The sequence below is a fragment of the Schistocerca piceifrons genome, chromosome 4 (assembly GCF_021461385.2).
Source record: "Schistocerca piceifrons isolate TAMUIC-IGC-003096 chromosome 4, iqSchPice1.1, whole genome shotgun sequence".
Classification (NCBI taxonomy): Eukaryota; Metazoa; Arthropoda; class Insecta; order Orthoptera; family Acrididae; genus Schistocerca; species Schistocerca piceifrons.
The window spans coordinates 148674342-148696911 of NC_060141.1; the positions used below are offsets into that span (position 1 = coordinate 148674342).

General features: G+C 36.2%; 1 protein-coding gene across 2 annotated transcripts in view; it reads left to right on the forward strand.

The window, feature by feature from the left end:
- The window catches only part of LOC124794826 (probable Dol-P-Man:Man(7)GlcNAc(2)-PP-Dol alpha-1,6-mannosyltransferase), a 174903-nt gene extending 160867 nt beyond the window's left edge, over nucleotides 1-14036 (forward strand). For both annotated transcript variants that reach the window (XM_047258488.1, XM_047258489.1), the window contains exon 9: nucleotides 11668-14036. In XM_047258488.1, the coding sequence (XP_047114444.1) occupies nucleotides 11668-13837 (2170 nt within the window). In that variant the 3' untranslated portion in view covers nucleotides 13838-14036. The remainder of the gene's footprint in view (nucleotides 1-11667) is intronic.
- The last annotated feature ends 8534 nt before the right edge of the window (nucleotides 14037-22570 follow it).

A 22570-nucleotide genomic window follows, 5' to 3' on the forward strand; every position in this document is an offset into this window, starting at 1 on the left:
AGAACAGTATCTGACAGTTTTGTCATTGGCACAAACAATAGATTTGGCTTGCTACCTCAGTTAACTAAAGAAGAGGCTCTGGTAGATGAAAGTGTAGTTAATAACCAACAGACTTTTACAAGGAAATCAACTACTTCAAAAAAAGTGAAAATTAGGAGGAAAGTTCTGTTGTTAGGTAATAGCCACAGAAAAGGTATGGGCCAGATCTTGCAGGAAAAATTTGGTGATGGATACCAGATCACAAGTTTTTTTAAGCCCAGTGTATGTAGGATCGTTGTGCAAGGGCTACACAAAACAGAATCATGTTATGATAATAGGTAAAGCAGGAAATGGCATTGATAGAGATCAGGGCTACAATATTGAGTGTGTTCTGGTAAAAATAGCATCAAATGTTGCTTGGTTCCTCCTTTCATGTGGTGCAATTGACCCCAATTGAACAGCTCTGTCAGGAATGTCAGTATGGAGTTAGATAAGCTGCTTCAGGCTGCTACTTTGTCAGGCATCAGTTTGGTTCCTGTTGATGCTATTGCTAGGTGGGACTTCACAAGGCGTGACCTGCATCTCAGTATGAAGGGAAAGGGTAAATTGGCTGGGATGATAGCAAAATCTTTAACACTTTGGGTCCTGAGCCATTGTGCGCGGGTGTCTACCATAAAGACTGATTTTAATGTATTTTAAACTACTACAACTCAACACTGGAAATCATGATAGTACCTCTTTTTAGGCTAAGATCAATATCCAGTGATTCAATATTGAATGAAATTTAGAAACTCAAGACAGGCAGGTACTAGAGATATTAAAACATCACAAGATTCTCATAAAAGTACAGTGAAAAATAATGTTAGTATGCTGCATCAGAATATTGGGAATTAAAAAAACAAAGCAGATGAGCTTTTTGTTTGTTTATAAGATTTAGAAACTGAGGGTGGAATACATGTATAAGCCTGCCTGAACATCATATAGTCACAGATATGACAAAGGTAAATATAGGTGGATATATGCTTTCAGCACATATAAATAGAGACACTATGTAGAGAGAAGGATTTGCCACATATGTTAAAACTTATCATAGTGTGAAAAATGTATAAACTAAAAATTTTGTGTAGGGCAACATATAGAAGCATGTGCCTGTGACCTTTACACTAAATAATAATACATTCATAATTGTGACTGTGTGTACTTCCCCGTTGGAAAAATTTCAGCTATTTTTGAGAAACTTGGATTCTCTGTTGTGCTATCCATCAGTCAGAGGGAAGAAAATTATTGTTTTAAGGAATTTCAGTGTAGATTTTCTGAAAGAGTCTGATAGAAAGCATGGCCTTGAAGTATTACTTGATTATTTGAATTTGAGATCAGTTATCGATTTTCCTAATTGGGTAGTACAAGAAAGCAGCAAACTGATAAATAATGTTTATATAGATCAAGATAAAATGAATCAAATAAAAACTTTTCCTGTTAAGAATGGTCTTTCTGATCATGATTAACAGCTAGTTACAGTGTATGACATAGCCCCATACAGTAATGCAAAACAGTTCTCCAAAATTGTGCATTCAGTTTATGAGTTAACAACTGCAAGTTTTAGGGAAAGCTTGCGGCAGTTTGACTGTTATGAGGTGTACAGGGACCCTTGATGCTAATTTAAAATTTAATGTGTTACATGATAGCTTTGTGAGTATATTTGAAAACAGTTTCCCTAAGAAAACAGTGAAACATAATTGTAAGAAACCATCTTAAAAGTCATGGCTTTACGTGAGGGGTAAAAAAATTTTGTAAGCAGAAAAGGAAAATGTATCTTATAACTAGAAGGAGTAATGATCCAGAAACAGTCAAACATTATAAGTACTACTCCACTGTATTAAGAAAAGTTATTGAAAAGTTCAAGTATGTTCATTATGTCTGAGATTAGCACCTCTGATAATAAAATTAAAACAATTTGGAGTATTGTTAAAAGGGAAACAGGGCAACTGAGAGCACAGGAATACTGTATTTCTACCAAAATCAATGAAAAATTTGTTGACACAAAGTCAGAAGTAGAAAATATGTTTAATACTCATTTTTTTAAATGTTGTAGAGAAAATAGGATCCAGCAGTTCATTAGAAAGTGCAAAGCTTTACTTGGAAGAGGCAATTCCTATACAGTTTGATAAAATGAAATTCAACCCACCTCTCGTACTGAAATTGGCAAAATAATAAATTCACTCAAAAATAAAAGCTCACATGGATTGATGGCATTTCCAACAGAGTACTAAAAGCTTATTCCCAACAGATAAGTAGAATTCTCAGCTACATATGTAGCAGCTCACTGAAACAGGGCATTTTTCTGGACAGACTGAAATATGCTACTGTTAAACTATTGCAGAAAGAGGAGATAGGCATGACACTAACAATTACCACTCAGTCTCACTTCTGACAGCTTTATCCAAAATTTTTGAAAAAGTAATCCATTCAAGAGTAGCTTGACATATTTGTAAAAATGAAATACTAACAAAGTGTCAGTTTGATTTTCAGAAAAGCTTTTCAACAGAAAATGCTATATATGTTTTCACTGATCAAATATTAAATGTTCTGAATAACAGAACATCAAGCATTGGGATTTTTTTGTGATCTCTCAAAGGCTTTCAACTGTGTGAATTTCGCAATTCTTCTACATAAGCTTAAGTATTGTGGTATGAGTGGGACAATGCACAAATCATTTAATTCAAGTTTACCTGGAAGAATGCAGAAGGTTGAAATTAACAGTATTGATAGTCTGCAAAAATCAGCAGAGTCTTTTTAACCTGGGAGGCATCAAGAATGGTGTCCCACAGCATGCGGTCTTGGATCCCTTATTGTTCTTAATATTTATTAATGACTTGCCACTCTATACTCATGAAGATGCAATGCTTGTTGTTTTTGCTGATGGTGCAATTATAGGAATCACTCCTAACAAACAAGAATTAGCAGAGGAAATTGTAAATAATGTCTTTCAGAAAATTAAGTGGTTCTCTGCAAATGGACTCTCACTAAACACTGTATATACAGTTCTGTACAGTAAATGGCATAACATCATTGACAAATATTGGCTTTGAATGGAAGTCTATTGTTAAGGCAGAATAATCCAAAATTCTGGGTGTGTGCATTGATGAGAAGTCGAATTGGAAGAAACGCATTGATGATCTAAGGTTCAGCTACCTATGCTATCAGGGTTACTGCAAATTTTGGTGATAAACTAATCAGTAAATTAGCTTACTGTGCTTATTTTCATTCACTGCTTTCATATAGCATCATATTTTGGGGAAATTCATCATTAAGAGAAAAGGTATTCATTGCACAAAAGCTGATAATCAGAATAATAGCTGGAGCCCACACAAGATCACCTTGCGACCATTTGTTTAAGAAATTTGGGATATTCATAGCACCTTTGCAATGAATATGTCCACTTATGAAATTTGTTATTAATAACCAATCCCAATTCAAAAATAATAGCAAAATGCATTGCTACAAAATTAACAGAAAGGATGATCTTCACTAATCTGGGTTAAATCTGACTTTGGCACAGAAAGGGGTGAATTATGCGGCCACAAAAATCTTTGGTCATCTACCAAATAGCATTAAAACTCTGACAGATAGGCAACCAGCACTTAAAAACAAATTAAAAGAATTTCTGAATGATAACTCCTTTCACTCAGTTGATGAATTTTTAGATATGAAGTAGTAATAGAAAAAAAAGGATGAATTTTTAGATATGAAGTAGGAAAAAAATTATATTGTGTAAAGAATACTTATGTTAAGCTGACACGTTCCACATCATTACAAAATGTCATATTCATGATCTATGGAACAAGTATTAATGTAATGTAGCTTCCTTTCCTTCATTATTGGTCAGCCTAACATTTTCCTTCATGCCTCTCTTCTTAGCCTTAACCATTCCATAGAGATCCCTTTTACTCCCCTCACTGTCCTCTTCCATCATTATTGACCACTCTTCCACCCAGTTCTTCTTCTGCCCTGCTATGACACTCTTAGACATCTTTTTCTTCTTCGTTATTCCACAATGGTGTTTCTTTCCACCTTTTCTTACCACTGATTCTCCCACATAGTCTTCCTGCTGCTTCCATCAGCATAGTTTTGAATCTTCCTCATTCCTCCTCTATTAACTTCATGTCATTACTTGGTATGCTTCTTTGCATTTCTCTTCTTTCAACTTCTACCCTCATATCTTTTTGTCAATCTTTCTTGTTCCCTTTTCCTCTTTAATCACTGTAGTTGTCAGTACTAAAAGTCTGCGATCACTGTCTAGGGCATAGGTGGGCAACCAGCGGCCCGTGGGCCAATTCCAGCTCACAATTGGTTTAAATCCATCTTACAGAAGAAATTTCAGGGAGAGAGAGTGAGGTGCTCCCATTGTACTCAGCCTGGGATTAATTTTCAGATATTTACACTAATGCTTGGTACATGAGTACTGCTTTCTTGGTGGCCATACAGTCGCTGGAAGTTTTAGTGAGCTCTGCTGTCACGGGTTCAAGCAGTTTCAGACATTTCATAAAGTGCTAATAAAATACTATTTGCGTCTATCATTTGCAATGGTAGAAATGCACATGGAAGTTAAGGGCCCCTCACATGTACAATAGTATTGTCAATACATCAATATAATGATGATCTTGGGGCATATATTGTTATATTGTCGATAACAGAAATACTGACAAGCAGTACTGATGCTGACCAAAATATCCTCTGTGTTACCAATACATATAGTTCATGTGAGGACGAGTATTATCTGTTTGACAATTCACCAAAGTGTTGTTCATATTTTTCCAGTTTTACCTTTGTAAATTGCAGCTAATATATGCTACATAAAAGTGATTTAGACTTCCAAACTTTTTAAAATGGACAAATAATTGATCACCTAGTTTATTTAGTGTTACAGAAACATCCCATGCCTGTTTGATCAGTCATAAAAAGTATTTTTGGACAAACATTTAAAAACACATGTTAATAGTATTTGTGGATATTAACACACACACAGTTTCAAACATGTGCCTATGATCTGTGGCCAAAAAAAGCAAAGTTACTCCTACTTGCTTGTCAACTGAAATTGCCTATCTCATTGCCATATTTTGCTTTACTATTCTTTTTGTTTTACATTAGTAACTAATTCTTGTTCTCCATTGTGGACATATTATAAAACTCCTTTTGTTGAAATTGAAGGTAATATGCAATGAATTAGCCGCTTTATCGGTGTTCATTTTTCCATGAGAACATTTCAAGATGCCTGGCATTCCATTTCAGATGTTAACATTTATTTATGATGCAGGAATATTATTTCCTTACCAATGGAGTCGCAGTGTATTGCAACAAAACTTTTTAAGACAGCTACTGTAAAAGTCATAAGTGAACAAACAATGTTCATGGTGCATAAATAAATGTAAATGTCTGAATATGGTATGAACATAAAAGAAATGTACTCTGAAAAATGTGTATTATGAGGCATAGTTTATTGGTGCAGCATGTTGGGAAAGGGATGCCATTCATATCTATTCATTAACCCATAACCATTTAATGCCACAAATGCTATAGTTTTGGCTTTATGCGCTAGGAGTGCTTCAGTCCTGTCAGTTGACAAGGTGGCCCACCAGTCTCAGAATGGGTGTGAATGAAGAACACATTTCACAAAAGATTTTCCATGCTTGATATAGGGCTTCAGTAGGTATTACCTATACATCTGTGACTGTTATCTTTGTGCCCTGGCCACAGATTATGTAGTCTACCACAGATTATGTAGTCTACCACAGATTATGTAGTCTACCACAGATTATGTAGTCTACCACAGATTATGTAGTCTACCACAGATTTACTCAACAATAGCTTATGACTTAACTTCTTCTCAGGCCGGGTGTTGCTGACTGCTTCCTTTTACAAAAATCTTCACAATTTTTGTCCTCCTTCGTTTCTCCTTTGTCACCCTTCCACTTCCAACAATTCCTCATAGCCCTGTCTTTCCTTGCCTGCAGTAAATTTTGATCTCTCATTATCATGGTCTTGTGTCTGCATTCCCTCTTCAGAGCCCTACTCTTTATCAGAACATCCAACTTGCAGTGCATATACTTGCAGAATTTCCATATCCTCCTCTTTCATGTTCGTTCTGACCTTCATCATTCTGTCACTTGTTCCTTTCACCACCTCCCTGAACCACTTCCATAAAAACTAATGCCACTCAAGTTCTTCATTTTCCCTTTATCAGAACAGCACAGTGTATATCCACTCATCCAAACCCTACTTCCTTTCCCTCCCATGTAGTTTCTAACAATCATAGAATATCCATTCCCCTCCTATTAAGTCCACCGCTTCCTCCACCCTCCCAGTTAGTGTCTATATGTTCATTGTACCAAATCTTAGTCCTTGGAAATAGCTAAGTTGTCTTGCATTATATTCATTGTTCCTGAGGCCTGTTCGGTGTTTGAAAGCATGAATTTGATCTAATACTGGCTTGCTGGTCATTCGTAGCTGTATTTTATATCAAAGTTTCTCCCTGACCATTTTTGTCAGCAGGAGACATTTTATGTGTCTTATACCCTTCAACAGCCAGGAAGTGTTGACAAACAGTTTACTCAGGACATTTTATTTAGTATTTGACCATTAATGTCTGTCCTGCAGGTCATTTTTGTGTATTTGAAGTGAGACTTACATTGTGAGCTGCAGACCAGCCATAGGCATGTTCAACTATTATCTGACATGTCTTTGGTAAGGCTGTTTGGACCCTTGATTGGTATATTTGTCCTATGAGCAAACATTACAATCTTATAACCACATATTAATACTTTGACTGCTGGCCATCACTTAGAACCATAGCCATTTTTGTGGATGTTTTAGAAACTACATGTCTGTTGCAACATGAGGAAAACCAACTGGGATCATCAATGTACATTATTATTTATTTATTTAAAAGTGGGAGGAATTGTACCCCTTCAAATTATGTGATCTGAAATCTACTGAAATTTTCATGCCCCATCAATTGATGAGATTGACAATCAAAGTGTTGACAGTCATTGGAAGGTCAGTTATGTAAGTTAGAAACAAGTGTGGGCCCAGTAATGATCCATATGAGACATCACATGTTATGTTTCGCCAGTCTGTCAATGAGACCTTGTTCTTTCTGTTATGAAGATAATGATTTCATCTATGCAGGAGAGACACCATTAACATCCTGAAACTTTAGTTTGCTAAGTAGAATTTTATGTCCAACCCAGCCAGAGGCTTTGGCAAAGTCACAAAATACATCAGCAGGGTAACTGTTATTGTTTAGCTCTGCCAACACTTCATTTGTGAGCTCTTGTACTGATTTCACTGTGATGAATCCTTTATGAAAGACAAATTCAGAGGCAGTTGACAAGTTCTGCTCAGATAAATGAGTTAGTACTTTATGATAGCCCACATTCTCCAATAGGCATGTATTTAGAGGTGGCTTGCTTATCTCCAGTTTTATGGATTGGTGCTGTGACAATAAATCTAAGTCTGTCAGCAAATACAGTGCATCTCCAAAGTCTCTCCACAGTGACAAGTTTTGTGTGTCTTGCCTTGCAGGGCACGTAAGGTTAGCAGCATGTTCATGTTGTACTAGGGGCTGCAGTTACATTAGGAGATGGGATTCAATATTATTACTATTGAAACAATGAAATCACTTAATTACAATTAAATACATTGTACTCGCCAATATCACAGTAGGTGCTGGATATGTTTTCCTCTTTCTTGAAGGCATAGCTCAACATGTTTACATTGTGAACACCTTTACCAGTGTTCCAAATGTAATTGAATGCAGATAATGAATTATCGCTGGCTTCAATTCATCTGTTGTCTTTGGTTTATTGTGATACACGAGTGTTTTAGCTGAAATCCAAAGGAAACAGTCGACTGGAGAAAGATCCAGTGAGTGCAGGGACCAGAGACCTTTTTGTAATTACTCTATCTCCAAAGATTTCATCTAACAGTCATAGAGATTGGTGCACCATATGACCAGTCGTGTTGTCATGTTGGAAAAATGAATGATTTATCATCTCGTTTTCATTCAGCGGGGCAATAAATAGATAAATTATTTGGGAACAATAGAGATCAAAAGTGATGGTAGTATCGAAAAAGATTGGCCCAATAATTCGCACTCACATTACAGCAACTCGTACCCTGATTTCTCTGACTGATGACCTCAGAAGTTAAGTCCCATAGTGCTCAGAGCCATCTGATTTCTCTGCCTGAAATGGTGTTTGTAGTAAGGTGGTTGGATTTTCTGATGATCAGATTCGTGAATTTTGGGAATTAATGTAGCCAAATAGGTGAAACCAAGCCTCGTCAGTGAGAAAGGTTTGATCTAGAACACCAGCTCCATGTTCGATGAGGTTCTGGGGTTGCGGCCCGATCATGTTGTCTTCTTGTCACAATATTTCGGCTGACAGTTATCCAGCCATCTTCATGTGAGTGTCCGTCGATGGATACTGTAAGTTCCCGGTGTTAGCTTTATAGCAAAAACTGGTGCGGAAACAAATGCACATCGGCGGCTTGCCACAGGAGCATCCTCTATCAAAATCCGCGCCCTCTGCAAATACTGGGCAGATTAGCACAGTGCTAAGAAGGAAGAAATGTGACCACCCACAACATCAAGAAGATAAGGTGCTGTTCAAGTTCTGGGCATTTCTTCCATATGTCAGCAACCTTTCATCTAAAGTAGGCGGGATCCTAAGGAAACGTCAAGTTGAAGTAATCTTCTGGTCACTGGTGGAGATTGGTGCCGTTCTCGGTTTGGTAAAAGTTGATCTGGGTCTGCGGAAGACTGAGATCTACAAAATTCCTTGCCAGCGTGGCAAAGCTTGCATCTGTGAAGACACGTGCAGTACACGAAAGATGCATTGAACATGAACGCCACACTCCTCTTTTGCAGCCCAGTAAGTTGGCCGTAGCTGAGCATTGTACCACAGGACACGCTATGGATTTTTCTGCCATGAAAATCTTGGCCCCAGCAAGAATTTTTTGGGATTCAGTAATTGAAGAATCTGTGAAAATACACCTAGCACAAAATCTTGTAAATTGTGATGGCAGTTTTCAACTGGACAGGGCTTGGGACCTGGTGATCTCTCTAATTTCTCCTGTGAGAAGACAGTTTAATCATAATGACACGCCTGGTAACATCTGACATCTGGTTTTTAGCAATGAAAGCATTCCGACAGAGGGTGGACATGTAGTTTTCACCTTTATGCGTACGCCTGCGTACCACAGATAGAACAGTATTTGCAGAGGGTGCAGATTTCAATAGAGGACGCTCCTGTGACGGCCGCCAATGCATATGCATTTCCGTGCCAATTTTTGCCATAAAGCCGACATTGGGAACTTGCGGTCTCCAGTGACAGACACTCACCTGAAGATGTCTGGACGATTACCAGCGAAAATATTGTGGCAAGAAATTAACATGATCCGGCTGCAATCCTGAAACCTCATTGAACATTCAGTACACCTGGAAAACGTCAAGAATCACTCCAACCCCATGTCAGTTAGCTAATCACTGAAACCATTCACTATATGATACTCATTTCACATGGTATATACAATGTAATTGTTCCACAGCATTAATTTTATACGGATACATTCCCAGTTCTGCGGTTATAGACCTTACATGCTGTCATACAAGAAACTTTAGCCTGTTGCAATAATCTCCTAACTGATTTTGTTGGACTCTGCAACATGATGTCCAAAATGTCGTCAAGCTTCTGTTCTGTTGAAATTATGGTGTGCCATGAACTGTACCTATTGTCTGTATTTTGTGAATTAGGGAAAATTCATTATAAATTGCTGTCTCCTGCACTCCATGAAGTTTCCTCCTGCATGGAAAACCTCTTCCACTAAAAACACTCTCTCTGCAGTAGTAAGCATTCTCGCTACACTCAGCTTACAAAAGAAATGGACAATAACACAACTAACAGCTGCAGTGCACGTGCAACACTACTACCCCCACCCTACAGGTCCACGGAACATGTGCAGACGAGACTTGAACGTTCTGCCAATCATACGCGCTCCACATGGAGAACCTCGCCAATGTGTAGAGACTCTGCAGATGCATGGTATGTCCTGAGTCACTGATAGACTACAAAAATGACTTAATGATAATCTTATCAAATCAGTACAAATTTTAATATTCTTTTAGAAACATGATCATAACCAGCTAATTAGAACTTTTTAGTGTTGTGATTAATTTTATAATTTCCTTAGGATTGTAGTTGTAAATTAACATATCTTATTGATGCACACAGGCTGAACAATTTAACCTAATAAATCAGTATTTTGTTGTTCATTAGTGGGTGCAATGTTAGTTGCCACTGTAATAGTGATTCAAAAGTGTCACCATTTCTGCCCAGAGCTATTTTCTGGGGGGTCAGTTTCATTTGGGTAATTATTTTTGTTTCCTTTTTGTGTAACAATATTCCAAGCTGATGTTGCCTTATTCTTAGAGTGTATTTATAAGAAGAAGAAGATACTTAGAGAGACCTCTGGAAGATGTACGACTGTCTTCTTTATATAACATTTTTACTGATGTCTTCAGCTGAATAAATACTTTATTTACTATAGAGACATTGTTTGTGTAATTCTGTAAGTCAACAGGGAATCAAAGTATGTAAAATAACCTCCACTTATTACAAAGTAGGAAAAGATGGATTGCTACTTACCATAAAGATGACACACTGGCCCAAACTGGTCGAGTTGGCAGTTATGTGCACATGAGTTACGCTTGATTGTATGAATAAACAGTGTGTGTTTCTCTTTCTGGCAAAGGCTGTGGCCGAAAGCTCATGTGTATGTGTCTTTTTAATTGTGCCTTTCTACACCTTAAGAGTGTCATCTTTATGGTAAGTAACAGTCATCTTTTCCTACATTGTTGACGTTCCTACCTGGTGTTTCTACCACTTATTTAATTAGATCAGCACAATGGAAGATACTTTTAAGTACATTAAAATATTTAATTCTGATTATTCAATTCATATGTAATCCAAAAAGTCACTGTTTTTCAGGCAATACATTTTTTCCAATGTAGTTGGAAAGGGAGATATTTAATGCCATGCTGGTAGCAAGCACTATGCATTATGTAAGGCTACCAGCACTTTTACATTGAATAAAAATTTCAATTTAGCTTTTTGGATGAAGAATCAAGTTTCTAAAGAACATTGTTCTAGTCCATCCAGAATTGTTTTTCCTCAAATGTGTGTAATTCCTGCCAGATACTGACCTCTGTGAAGAAGGTCTTCATTGAAGACTGTCAGAGAGCAGTGAATTCCATGATATACAGTTTTGGCATGAAGGATACAAAGAGAAGAAGATTCACACCACTTTACTGGAGAGTCTTGATTTTCTGATTTCACCTTTGCATAAATGAAGCCAAATTGCTAATCACTGTTTTTTTTGATAAATCTGTTAATGAAACAGAAAGAGTTCTGGTGCAAGTGTTAGAACAGTTTATACAAATAAATGAATATTTCACAGTAAGTATCAACATGTAGAGTTGGTTAAACACTCATTCTGATTTTTTAAATTGAACATCTATTTTACGGTGCTGCAACGCACCTAAACATAACTGTACCATTAAAAAAAAGGCCATCTTGTAATTTTTCATGGGTTACAATTATCAAGAGTATGAGTCATGTTTGTTTGTTTCAGGTACAATAAAACAGAAGGACTGCAACATGGAAGTGAAGACATGATGCATTTTACGCATCTTCTCATTGAAGCAAAAAGTAAATATTCTCCAAATTTGAAACCATACATAAAAACACATGAAATTTTGGATTCAGTAGAAGGATTTTCACAGATTATGTTTAACTATAACACATTTCCACCCATAAAGATAAAGACAAAACCCATGATATTCATTCTGAAGAAGAAATTGAAGAGTGATATATATGAACGACAATACAGATCCCTTGAAATTGGTGAAGCTACCTTAGTAACTGAAGATGCCTTCTTTGAAGATATGCAGTTAGAAAATCAGGAAGCTATTGCATTTGATGAAGAGTCAGATGTATCTGAAATTGATGAAGAGTTAGAAGTCAAAGGTCTGAGTGAGTCACCTGAAACAGATGAGCTTCGGAAAAGTGATGGCGATATTGAAGATGACAAACGTGTAAATATAGAAGCTGTTTTAGAAACTCCAACAAGACATGTGACTGAAGAACAGTCAGAAGCTACAACAGGTGAACTAGGCAAGAGGACAGACATTCCAGCTACACAAGAAGATAAGAGAAATCTGAAAATTAAAGAAAATATTAAAAAAATAATTGAGAAATATAAAACAAAAGATAAATCACAAGGAGATATGCCACAAAAACAGAAATCTGCATCAAAAGACATAACAGCAGATGAAATCAGCAAAGCACAGGATATACAACATCAAATGGAACTGGAATTCAAAGCTGACAGTTTTCTTCAGAACCCTGAGAGTTCTGTAGAAAATGTAAGGAATGTGAATAGAGAAGCTGTCGTGACAGGTTACAGTGCAAAAGAAAATGGAGAGTTGCATACAAAGCGAGAGCTAAAAAGAAAACTTGTTCGTGAAAAACTAAAATTAGCTAAAAAGATTACCACTACTGAAGAAATGATTACAGATGTTGCACAAGATGAAACTCAAGAGCCTATGACTGAAACTGAAATCAATTTTCAGGCTGATTTGCTAAAGCAGAGTGTGGAGGACAAAGGTGAAGAACCAAAGACACCTTCTAATGAAATAAAACAATATTTTGAAACACCTCCTGTCGGACGAATAAAACGATCAGCCCGCCAAACAACTTCTGCAGGCCAGCCCTCTGAAGCAGTAAAAGATACAACTTACAAATCAGAGAGTGTAGTGGTCAAAACTGAAAACCATTCTGTGGGTGATGGGATGGAATCAAAAATCATGGAAAGAAGAGCAAAACTTAAAAATCTAATTAAGAAATTGGAACGTATGAATGACAAAGCACGTAAGACAGATACTGAAAGTGAAATTGACAGAACTGAAGGGGAAACAGTTGTGCCCGAAGAAACTTCATATGAAGCTGGTAGTGGATCTGAAAAGACAAATCATTCAGAAGAAATCATTCTCCAACCAGATGAAATGAAACAGAGCAGTCTTAGCAAAAGTGTAAAGCATTATATCAAGAAAAAAGTTCAAGAAGAGAAACTGAAGTTGCCTTCCACAGCTATTGATAATTCACATCTGAAAGCTGCTGCCTTAAAAAAGGATTTGCAATTGGAGAGCAAAGATTTTGAGATTGCAACAGAGCAAGCTATTTCAGTCCCAGATGTTATTAGTGGGGACACTGCTGATACAGCTGTCAAAGATGAGCATAGAAACAGTGAGAAAATAGCAGATGAAAAGCAACTTGACTTGAAAATTGGTGGTATGCCAGTAACTAGCTTTGAAAAACAAAAAGAAGAAATTACAGGAAAAGGTTATTTTAAAGAAGCAACTGATACTGTACCACCTGACACTGGCCCCCAGAAAGCTAACAAGAAAAGGAAAAAGTTAAAAGTAGATATATCTGTAACAGATTCTTTGTCAAAAGTCATTGCGGACCAACTGTCTCAGGACGACGAAGTCACATCTGCTATAGATAAAAATACAGAAGAATCCAAGGTGATCTCTACTCAGGAAGCTGGTAAAGAAAAACTTTTATCAGAGCAAACCAAAGCTGAAAATGTAGCAAGTAAGGAATATGTTTTGGAACCAACTAATCTTGTTGTGGATCACCAGATAGAAGCTGAGAGCATCTCAGAGAGGACTGATGTACCTGAAAGTGGAGTCAGTAAGGACAGTAAGAGATCAAAAACTTCAAACACTTCTACGAAGTGACTAGACTTCCTTTGTGACAGATGTTCTGTCTAATACGCTTGAAGACTCCTGATTAAAATTTTGTTTATATTTGTAATATACTGTAAAGTGTTAGTACAGAGATCACACTATTTTACATTTGTTGAATATGAAAATGTTCTTTTTTATATGAAATGTTGTTTGTGATTATACTAAAAAAAGTATCACTTTCGTAAGTATATATATGCATTTTCATTGTGATTCTTTCTTTGAACGGTTCACCTCATTTATCAAAAACATATCCATTTTACAATTGCAGTCATCTTCTAGAGATTATATTCAGTAATAAACATGAAGCAATTTTTGTTACAGTATTATTAGGATGATATCCTGTGCTAAATTTGTTTTATTCAGCCCTCTTCTGTGCAGATAATCTCATGACATTTCATTTCCTCAAATTCTAAAAATAATATCCAAAACTAGTCACTTCATATACTTTAAATATTTTGGACTATCCAAAAAAACTACTCTATAATACCATCATTATTAGAGACAGATTAAAAAGACAATCAGAATTAATTGAGACATTTATTGAAACCTACATGTGGCAGTGGACAATACTTTAATGGAGATGTATTGTTTATTTGTTTAATAAGAGTATGTTGTAAGAATTTTATGAAATATTCCTACAGACCCAATGATTTTTCACAATGCAGCACTGTAAAAGTACCAACAGAAAAACTTGTATTAATTATTTGAATTGTGATTTGATTAGTGGACAAAGGAATCAGTGTGTGCGGCAGATGCGCACTCGTAACACACACACACACACAGAGATATATATATATATATATATATATATATATATATATATTTTGAAATATCTATTTTGCAGTATGAGATGGAGTGGATATAACGGAGCTATCACACAAAGACTGGAAACACTGATGAAATAAGTCAGTAGCAATTATCATTCAGTTTTGTGCCTCTTAGAGGCAGTATATGGAAATTTCTTCCTTCATATTCTTTTTCTGGTGTTTAAAATGAATGAAAATCTGATCAATAAGTTACATTTGTTTCAAGCTCTTAACAAACAATATACATATGGAAAATGTATTGTTCAGAGTAATTACTTTCGACATTTTTTATTTTCATTGATCTTCCTTTTTATAAAAAGTGGTGATAGCTGTATTGAGGCAGCTTAAAAAGCACAAGGAGGAGTGTCTTATTCTCATACAGAAAATACAAAAGAGAATATTGGGTGTATGTGAGATGGAAATGAAATGAGAGACAAAAGTTAGATGAAGATGTAGATGGCAGAAGTACAAGAACAGAAAGGATACATAAAATTAGATGTATATTGAAAAAAGAAAAAAACGATGATTATATTGAGTACTGTGACAGGTAAGAGTCTCATCTTACCTGTGATAGCTACTCAATATCATCATCATTTTTTTTTTTTTAATACGCATCTAATTTCATGTATTCTTTCTGTTCTTGTACTTCTGCCATCTACATTTTCATCGTACTTTTGTTTCTCTTTTCATTTCCATCTCCGTTTTCACATACACCCAGTATTGTCTTTTGTATTTTCTTCATTCTCTGAAACAGGATGGAATGACGTACAATGTTCAGTTGTTGAATATGTACCATGGTGTAGATTAAACTGGTACTTCTTTGTTGATTAAAAGTCTTCTACAATCCATTGGTTTTGAAGGACTGATAATAATAACTGATTCCTCAATAGAAAAAGCAGGTGTGATATGTGGTGTTCATATGAGGATCGACAACTATAAAAAGAGTTGATCAGCAGACAGGCACAGAAAATGACAATACATCATCAGCTTTTCAACGAAGTCCTTTTTTCGAGCTAACGAAAGCATTCGCACTGCAGTGTCAGGAGACAAGAACTAAGCAGTTTATTGTGCTTTCTACATACTTGTCAGTTGCTTAGCACTTCTATTTAGTGAGTAGTGAGATCTTCAGATACAAATGGTAATGTTTGCGTAACAGCAGATTTCCAAATGGTACATAGCTTAATTAATTAATACTTAATTCATCTTTTATTTGACCTTCAGGATAAAACTGCATCTTAGAATATTAGTAAAAACTTACTGCTATGAGTGTTAAAGATTTTTCTTAGCAGAGCACAAGATTCAATGACAAAACATGTGCAGCACTGATTGTTACAGTATACTATTATATAATGAAAGCTGTTTTATGGTAACATGAAAAAAAGGTTTATCTACATTTGAGCAATAATGGAGATCATAAATGGTGTGATAAAGCCACATATTCATGAAACCCTGATTATTATAGAAATGTTCCTTTATTTGTCTCTTTTTATACATGCAATGGCTTTTTTCTTGTTGAAAATATAACAAGTTTAAGCAAATCAAGTAAATCATCTGTTCCTTGTAACAATGTTGTCAGCATTTATCATGAAACAGTGAGTATTGGAACGTGCTGCTGTGGCAAATATACAAATAAAAAGTCAGCAACTTCAAAAACATTTGTAGAAAGAGTAAGCAATAATAGTTATTAATTACTTTGTCTAGTCAGTCAGTGAGGGCTTTTTTATCTTGAAGTAGTAAATTCTATCTCTCCTGCCCCAGTTACATCCAGTGATAAAAAGAGAGTCAAGTATTTAGCATGTAATAATTTATTTCTTTCAATAGGAATAAAGGGAGAGGAAAAGATGGAGGAGGTATAGTGGGAGGGGGGGAGGAGTAGTTTAAACACTGTATCAAACAGTGCAAAGTCATTCAAGATCCAGGGATAAAACATGTGCCTCATTTCAGAGGGAAACTGAATTAAACAATGTTGGTTGCTTTTCTGTGGTTTTGTGTGTTTCGACAAAAATTGCATCAACAAGCTAAATGTGCTCCACATAAATTATCATGCCCCTTTCACCAGTTAAAACATCTGGGTGGAGAGGTTGCAGTTGATGTATAAAACTAGTCACTGACATTTTATCCCCATCGATGGAAAAAAATTTTGAGGATAAAGCAGCAGCTATATCACAAGCTCAAAGAGATCCCAAACTTAAAGACACATTTTGAGCTGTGTAGCGGGCACCACAATTTGCTGCTTGATGCCACATGCATATATCTCTCTGTTCAGTGACATTATTCTTGATCAAAAGTAATCATTTGTTACTCTCTGGTGCAAAGATGACTTCTGTATTTTATTTAACTCCCTTTTCTTTTCTATCAAAGTTATCATGATCTTATAAATTTCTGTTGCCTCTCTACCAAGCCTGCATGATGATACATTTTCTCGGCTAAAGCGCTTGTCTTGCAAAATTTTATTTCATGGACTCTATTTTGACAGGCATGATCCACTATGACTGTTTATCAGTTAGTCCAATGTTAAAGTTCCTTTTATGTTCAGTTAACCATGTTTTAATATTTCTTCTTGTGTTTACAGTATATATTTAGTCACAACTACATGGAGTTGTACACATACAATCTGTGGCTAGTGGTTGCTGTACCTGTATTGCAATTCTATGGCATTCTTTCATTTTCCTCATTGGTTTAAAATCGATTGAACCTCGTGCTTGGCGAGAAGTTGTCGTTGTGATCAGCAATCTTGAAAAAATAGGGGGGGGGGGGGGGGGGGGGGGGGGGGAGGAGGAGGAGGAGGAGGAAAATTTTCCCTGTTGGCAGCCAATGTTCCTCATTAGTTCTGAAACACACTATTTTTGGACTCCCTATTGGAGTAACCGTTTTTCTTGCAAGCTTCCTGTTAGAAAGTGAGTTCTTTTTGTAAGTAAACCGGCTCGCATATTAAGCAACTGACGTACATGTGCCTCTAGTAACAGCTGGTGTGTAAAAAATTCTGTATAGCTGTGACCAAGCATGTACTGGAACCACAAAAAGAAGTGTTTAATACTCACTTAGCTGAACACAAAAGGAACTATGCCAGCTTGCACAGCTGGTATTTACAGTCTTTGTGTCATTTTTTTGTGTACATAGCCATTAGGCCATGGTCTGAGGCATGTTTCTGTACCTAATGATCCATCTCATGATGCTAGAGACATCTTCAAAGGCTGTAAAGATGCAATTGGTAGCAGCTCCCTGCACACCCAGTCAATGTGCATAAGAACTTCCAAAAGAAGCATTAACACCTGGCTTAAAGAACACAAGAACAGTTGTCATCTGGGCAGCATGGATCAATTGGCAGTAGCAGATCATGCACTGGTACCAAGGAATCGCCAAATTTATATCCTATAGGTTTATCAAGGTCCAACCATTACTATGCTGGAATGTGCACAGAGATCATATGAATTAATAAGCACTCGGGCCTAAGTGCTACATAAAGCAAACAGAACCAACTTTTCTGCTTTCCCAGCTCCATAACAGGCCGGTGCACCTCTGCGATCTTAGCAAGCAATCTGATGGCATCATAACTCAACTGCTGTGTAGGTGCACATACATGCTTTGGCTTGCTCAGCTTTTTTTTTTTTAGTTTGAAACTATTAACAGTGTCTTTATAGTCCCTGATGATGTCTCCAGCATTAAGAGACTAAACGTGACGTAATGCCCAAATAACAAAAATCACCGAGGAGATAAAGGGAACTGTCCATTTGGACAGATTGTTAACTTACCTGTAGCAGAATATGCTTTTTGAAACAGAGACCATGAGGTGAGTTACTGTGAGACGAGTGCTCTAGTCTAGATGGTGCATCATCTGCATACTCAACTTATAAACGCTATGAGAATTTTAATAGAAATGAAGAGAGAGTTAAATTAAATAAGACATGGATGGCAACTTTGCACCATTAGAGTAGCAATCAATTGGTTTTAATTGAGGTTGATGTCACTAACAATCACATGTGCAGCGTCATGTGATGACTGATGATGCCATCTATACATCTCTTAATGTGCCTATATATTCAGCTCCCCCCCCCCCCCCCCCCCTCCTGAGCTACTGATGCAGTTACTAATTTGTCTGTGAATATGCCTTCTGCAGATGAGGAGGAAATCTGACTGAATAAAAGCATCAAGCAAGGCCTTAAAGCCCAGAAGTAGTGACTGAAATTAACACTGGCCATGAGAGCCTTCATTGTATTATCAGACCACCTACTTGGTTACTCCTGATCTGAAACTACTGATAATAACAGTGGCCAACCATGATACAGTCATAAAAAATGTGAAGCTTCCTCTTGCTTTGGATTAATTTGTATCTCCATGGACAACAAAACTGTCCAGAGAAGTAAAGGAATGTATATGAACAGTCTGTACGTGCAACACGTAATATTCTGTAGACTACACACAATAGCAGTGCAAAATAGAGGTGTTTGGTACATTCTTAACCGTTTGAGTACTTGTTCATTGCTTTCTATGTCACTTAAAAATACTTAGGATTTCAGATTGATTGGAATTGTAGTGTGGGAGATGAGTGCTCAAATTAGTTCATGTTATTAATAAAGTAAGTAAAATCTTTCAAAGTAAATAACTATATCTAAAAACAAAGATGATGAGACTTACCAAACAAAAGCGCTGGCAGGTCGATAGACACACAAACAAACACAAACATACACACATAATTCTAGCTTTCGCAACCAATGGTTGCTTCGTCAGGAAAGAGGGAAGGAGAGGGAAAGACGGAAGGATGTGGGTTTTAAGGGAGAGGGTAAGGAGTCATTCCAATCCCGGGAGCAGGAAGACTTACCTTATGGGGAAAAAAGGACGGGTATACACTCACACACACACACACACACACACACACACACACACACACATATCCATCCGCACATACACAGACAATTGGTGTGTCTGTGTATGTGCGGATGGATATGTGTGTGTGTGTGCGAGTGTATACCCGTCCTTTTTTCCCCATAAGGAAAGTCTTCCCGCTCCCGGGATTGGAATGACTCCTTACCCTCTCCCTTAAAACCCACATCCTTTCGTCTTTCCCTCTCCTTCTCTCTTTCCTGATGAAGCAACCGTTGGTTGCGAAAGCTAGAATTTTGTGTGTGTGTTTGTGTTTGTTTGTGTGTCTATCGACCTACCAGCGCTTTTGTTTGGTAAGTCTCATCATCTTTGTTTTTAGATATATTTTTCCCACGTGGAATGTTTCCATCTAAAGTAAATAACTAGGTAGAATTACCACTTGACACAAGTTTTACACTGTCAGATGCAGTTGTTTTCTTAATTTGTTGAATGAAACCATTTAGTTTCGTATAAAATTTGTTTTTACTGAACTGAACATATGGGCCACATGTTATTCCTGCAGTTTGCTATTCATTTTGTCCTTTCCCCATCTAATTTCTAGAGGATGAGCCTCTTGTTTCTGAAAGTCAAAAATTCATTGTTTCATATTCACGTCAGCTAAACCATAATCCTTGAACCTCGTGGTAAGTATTGTGGCAGTTTATTGTAATGTTAATAATATGAATAAAAACAAAAATAATGAATATTGTGTAAAAAAATAAATGCAAGTCTAGATAAATGAAAGCTATAAGAGGTAAGATATGTCTCTTTCTTTTATCTTTACTATCTTTTTCATTTTTGACTTCTTATTATGTGCTGGGTCTTACTGATGAAAAGTGGTAGTTATCTTTTGTGTATGACTCCCTCTCTATCATTAGTCAAGTATCTCTTCTTTCACAGTGCATTACAAAACTAATTGGATTGCTTTAAAAAGTTTTGAAATTTCATTGAGTCTGTCTATTCTGTATCTTCCTATGTACATTAGTACAAGTTATAAGAGACATACTTTTCCCTGTGCCTCTTTTCTTCTGCCTCATTTCCAAGTCACTTCTACAGAAAACCCGTTACTTTTCAAATCTAAGGTTTCAGTGCCTACCATGTAATGATGGTGTGTGCTAGATAAAGTTCCTGGCTGTGGCTGACACACAGCAGTCATAGTAATTACATAGAGTACCTGTAATCATAACATTTACAGACAAATATGCTGTACTAATTACATCATGAGCAATTTCATTAACTGTAAAGGAAAGAATCATGCATTTGTTCAGACAGCTCATTATTTGTGTTGGAATGTTACGCTTTAATCTTAATATTAGTCCTTGTCCGTTCAGTACTGCTAACACTATAAAACTCCATATGGACATGTGTTAATATTTATATTACAAGATTGATCATGTATTACAACCACTTGTCTCAACGAGTTTTCCTGTAAATAATTGAGTATTTTGAGACTGGAGTCTGCATTTTATTAATAATTTGTATGAAAGAAGACTGTGATGCTCAGTCTGTTTGACTTCGTTATCAGTGCCTTAAGAAAATGTGTCAAGAATAATAGTATACTTCTGAATTTTCACTTATTAATAATAAAAGGTGTTCAGTAAATAATCAATTTTATTCATGTTTTCTGTATTCTGTCTGTGAAGGTCATTATTTTTATATACAGTTTACTGTAAATATTTCCTTGTGATTAGAAATTGATGTGACCATTCGTAGGCTGTAACACTGAAAAGTCATTAGAGAAAATTAGGTTAGTTAAAATATATTACATACTAGAGACTTATGTGATGATTCAAATTATTAACATTATGTTGTACTTGAACATCAAAACTAAAATGTCAGCTGTTTAAAATTGACTCATGTTTCATCAGCCATCTCTCGATGGAATTAGGCTTATGTACAACACTGTAAAGGAATTAATGTGAATAAAATAGTTTCCATTTCTTTGTTTCAGCAAATTATAGTGATATACATTAAGCATTTATGATATATCAAAGTTGAGGACAGCTTGACACCCTTCATATAAAAGAGATTCTGAGCAGTGTGCAGGCACTTAGAAAAGATAATAGATTGCTTAGGTTTTGGACAAAATCCTATATGAGCACTAACACTCACGCAAATTCAGAAGAAGAGAGAGTGTCTCTCTCTCTCTCTCTCTCTCTCTCTCTCTCTCTCTCTCTCTCTCTCTCTGTGTGTGTGTGTGTGTGTGTGTGTGTGTGTGTGTGTGTGTGTGTGTGTGTGTGTGTGTGTGTGCTGAGTAGTTATCCGTTCTCGTTTACATATGGTGTCTCCGCAAAGCTAATATAGTAGAAAAGGGAGGTTAAAAATCTCTTTATTTAATCACCAATTAGAACAAAATTTGATCTTTTGTTCTACCTGAAGCACATTGTACAGACTAAAAATGTTAACTGATTTGCTTATCAAGTTAAGGGTGGAGAACAGAAAGAAGGTATTCCACAAAGTGATAATTCCATTCCTTCAAAACTGTGTACGTACTGTTTTATTTTATTTTTTTGTACTTTTGTTGTTGTTTAGTTTCATTGTTTGTTTTTATTATTATTTACTCAGTCTTTTCATGTAAAACTTAAGTGGAAGGAAGCAGGTACTATTATTTTATGAGTGATGCCTCATAATTTCTTGCAAAACAAGAAAAATGTTAATGAACAAATAATTTTATTGTTTCTCAAAATATTCCCCAAATAATTTATACACTTTTGAATGCTTTTAAACAAATATTTGAAACATTCTTTTCCACTTTGGTGTTGATACCTAAAAAAATATGATATTTAGTGATTTCAACAGCTTCTTGAGGTCAAGGAAATTACTGTCCATGCATTTTTTGGTTTGAAGTAAGGGAACACAAAGAAGTCATTTCATGGTTCATTAGGGAATATGAGCAATCAGATATAAACTGAATGTTTCTCTCTGTCAAGTAATCAATCATTTGAAGTGCTGTAAGGCAGCTGCATTTATGATGATGGAGAATTATGCAATATTCTTCCTGTCATAGATTACTTATGGCAAGCAAACTGTAATATACCATTCAGCATTAATTGCTCTT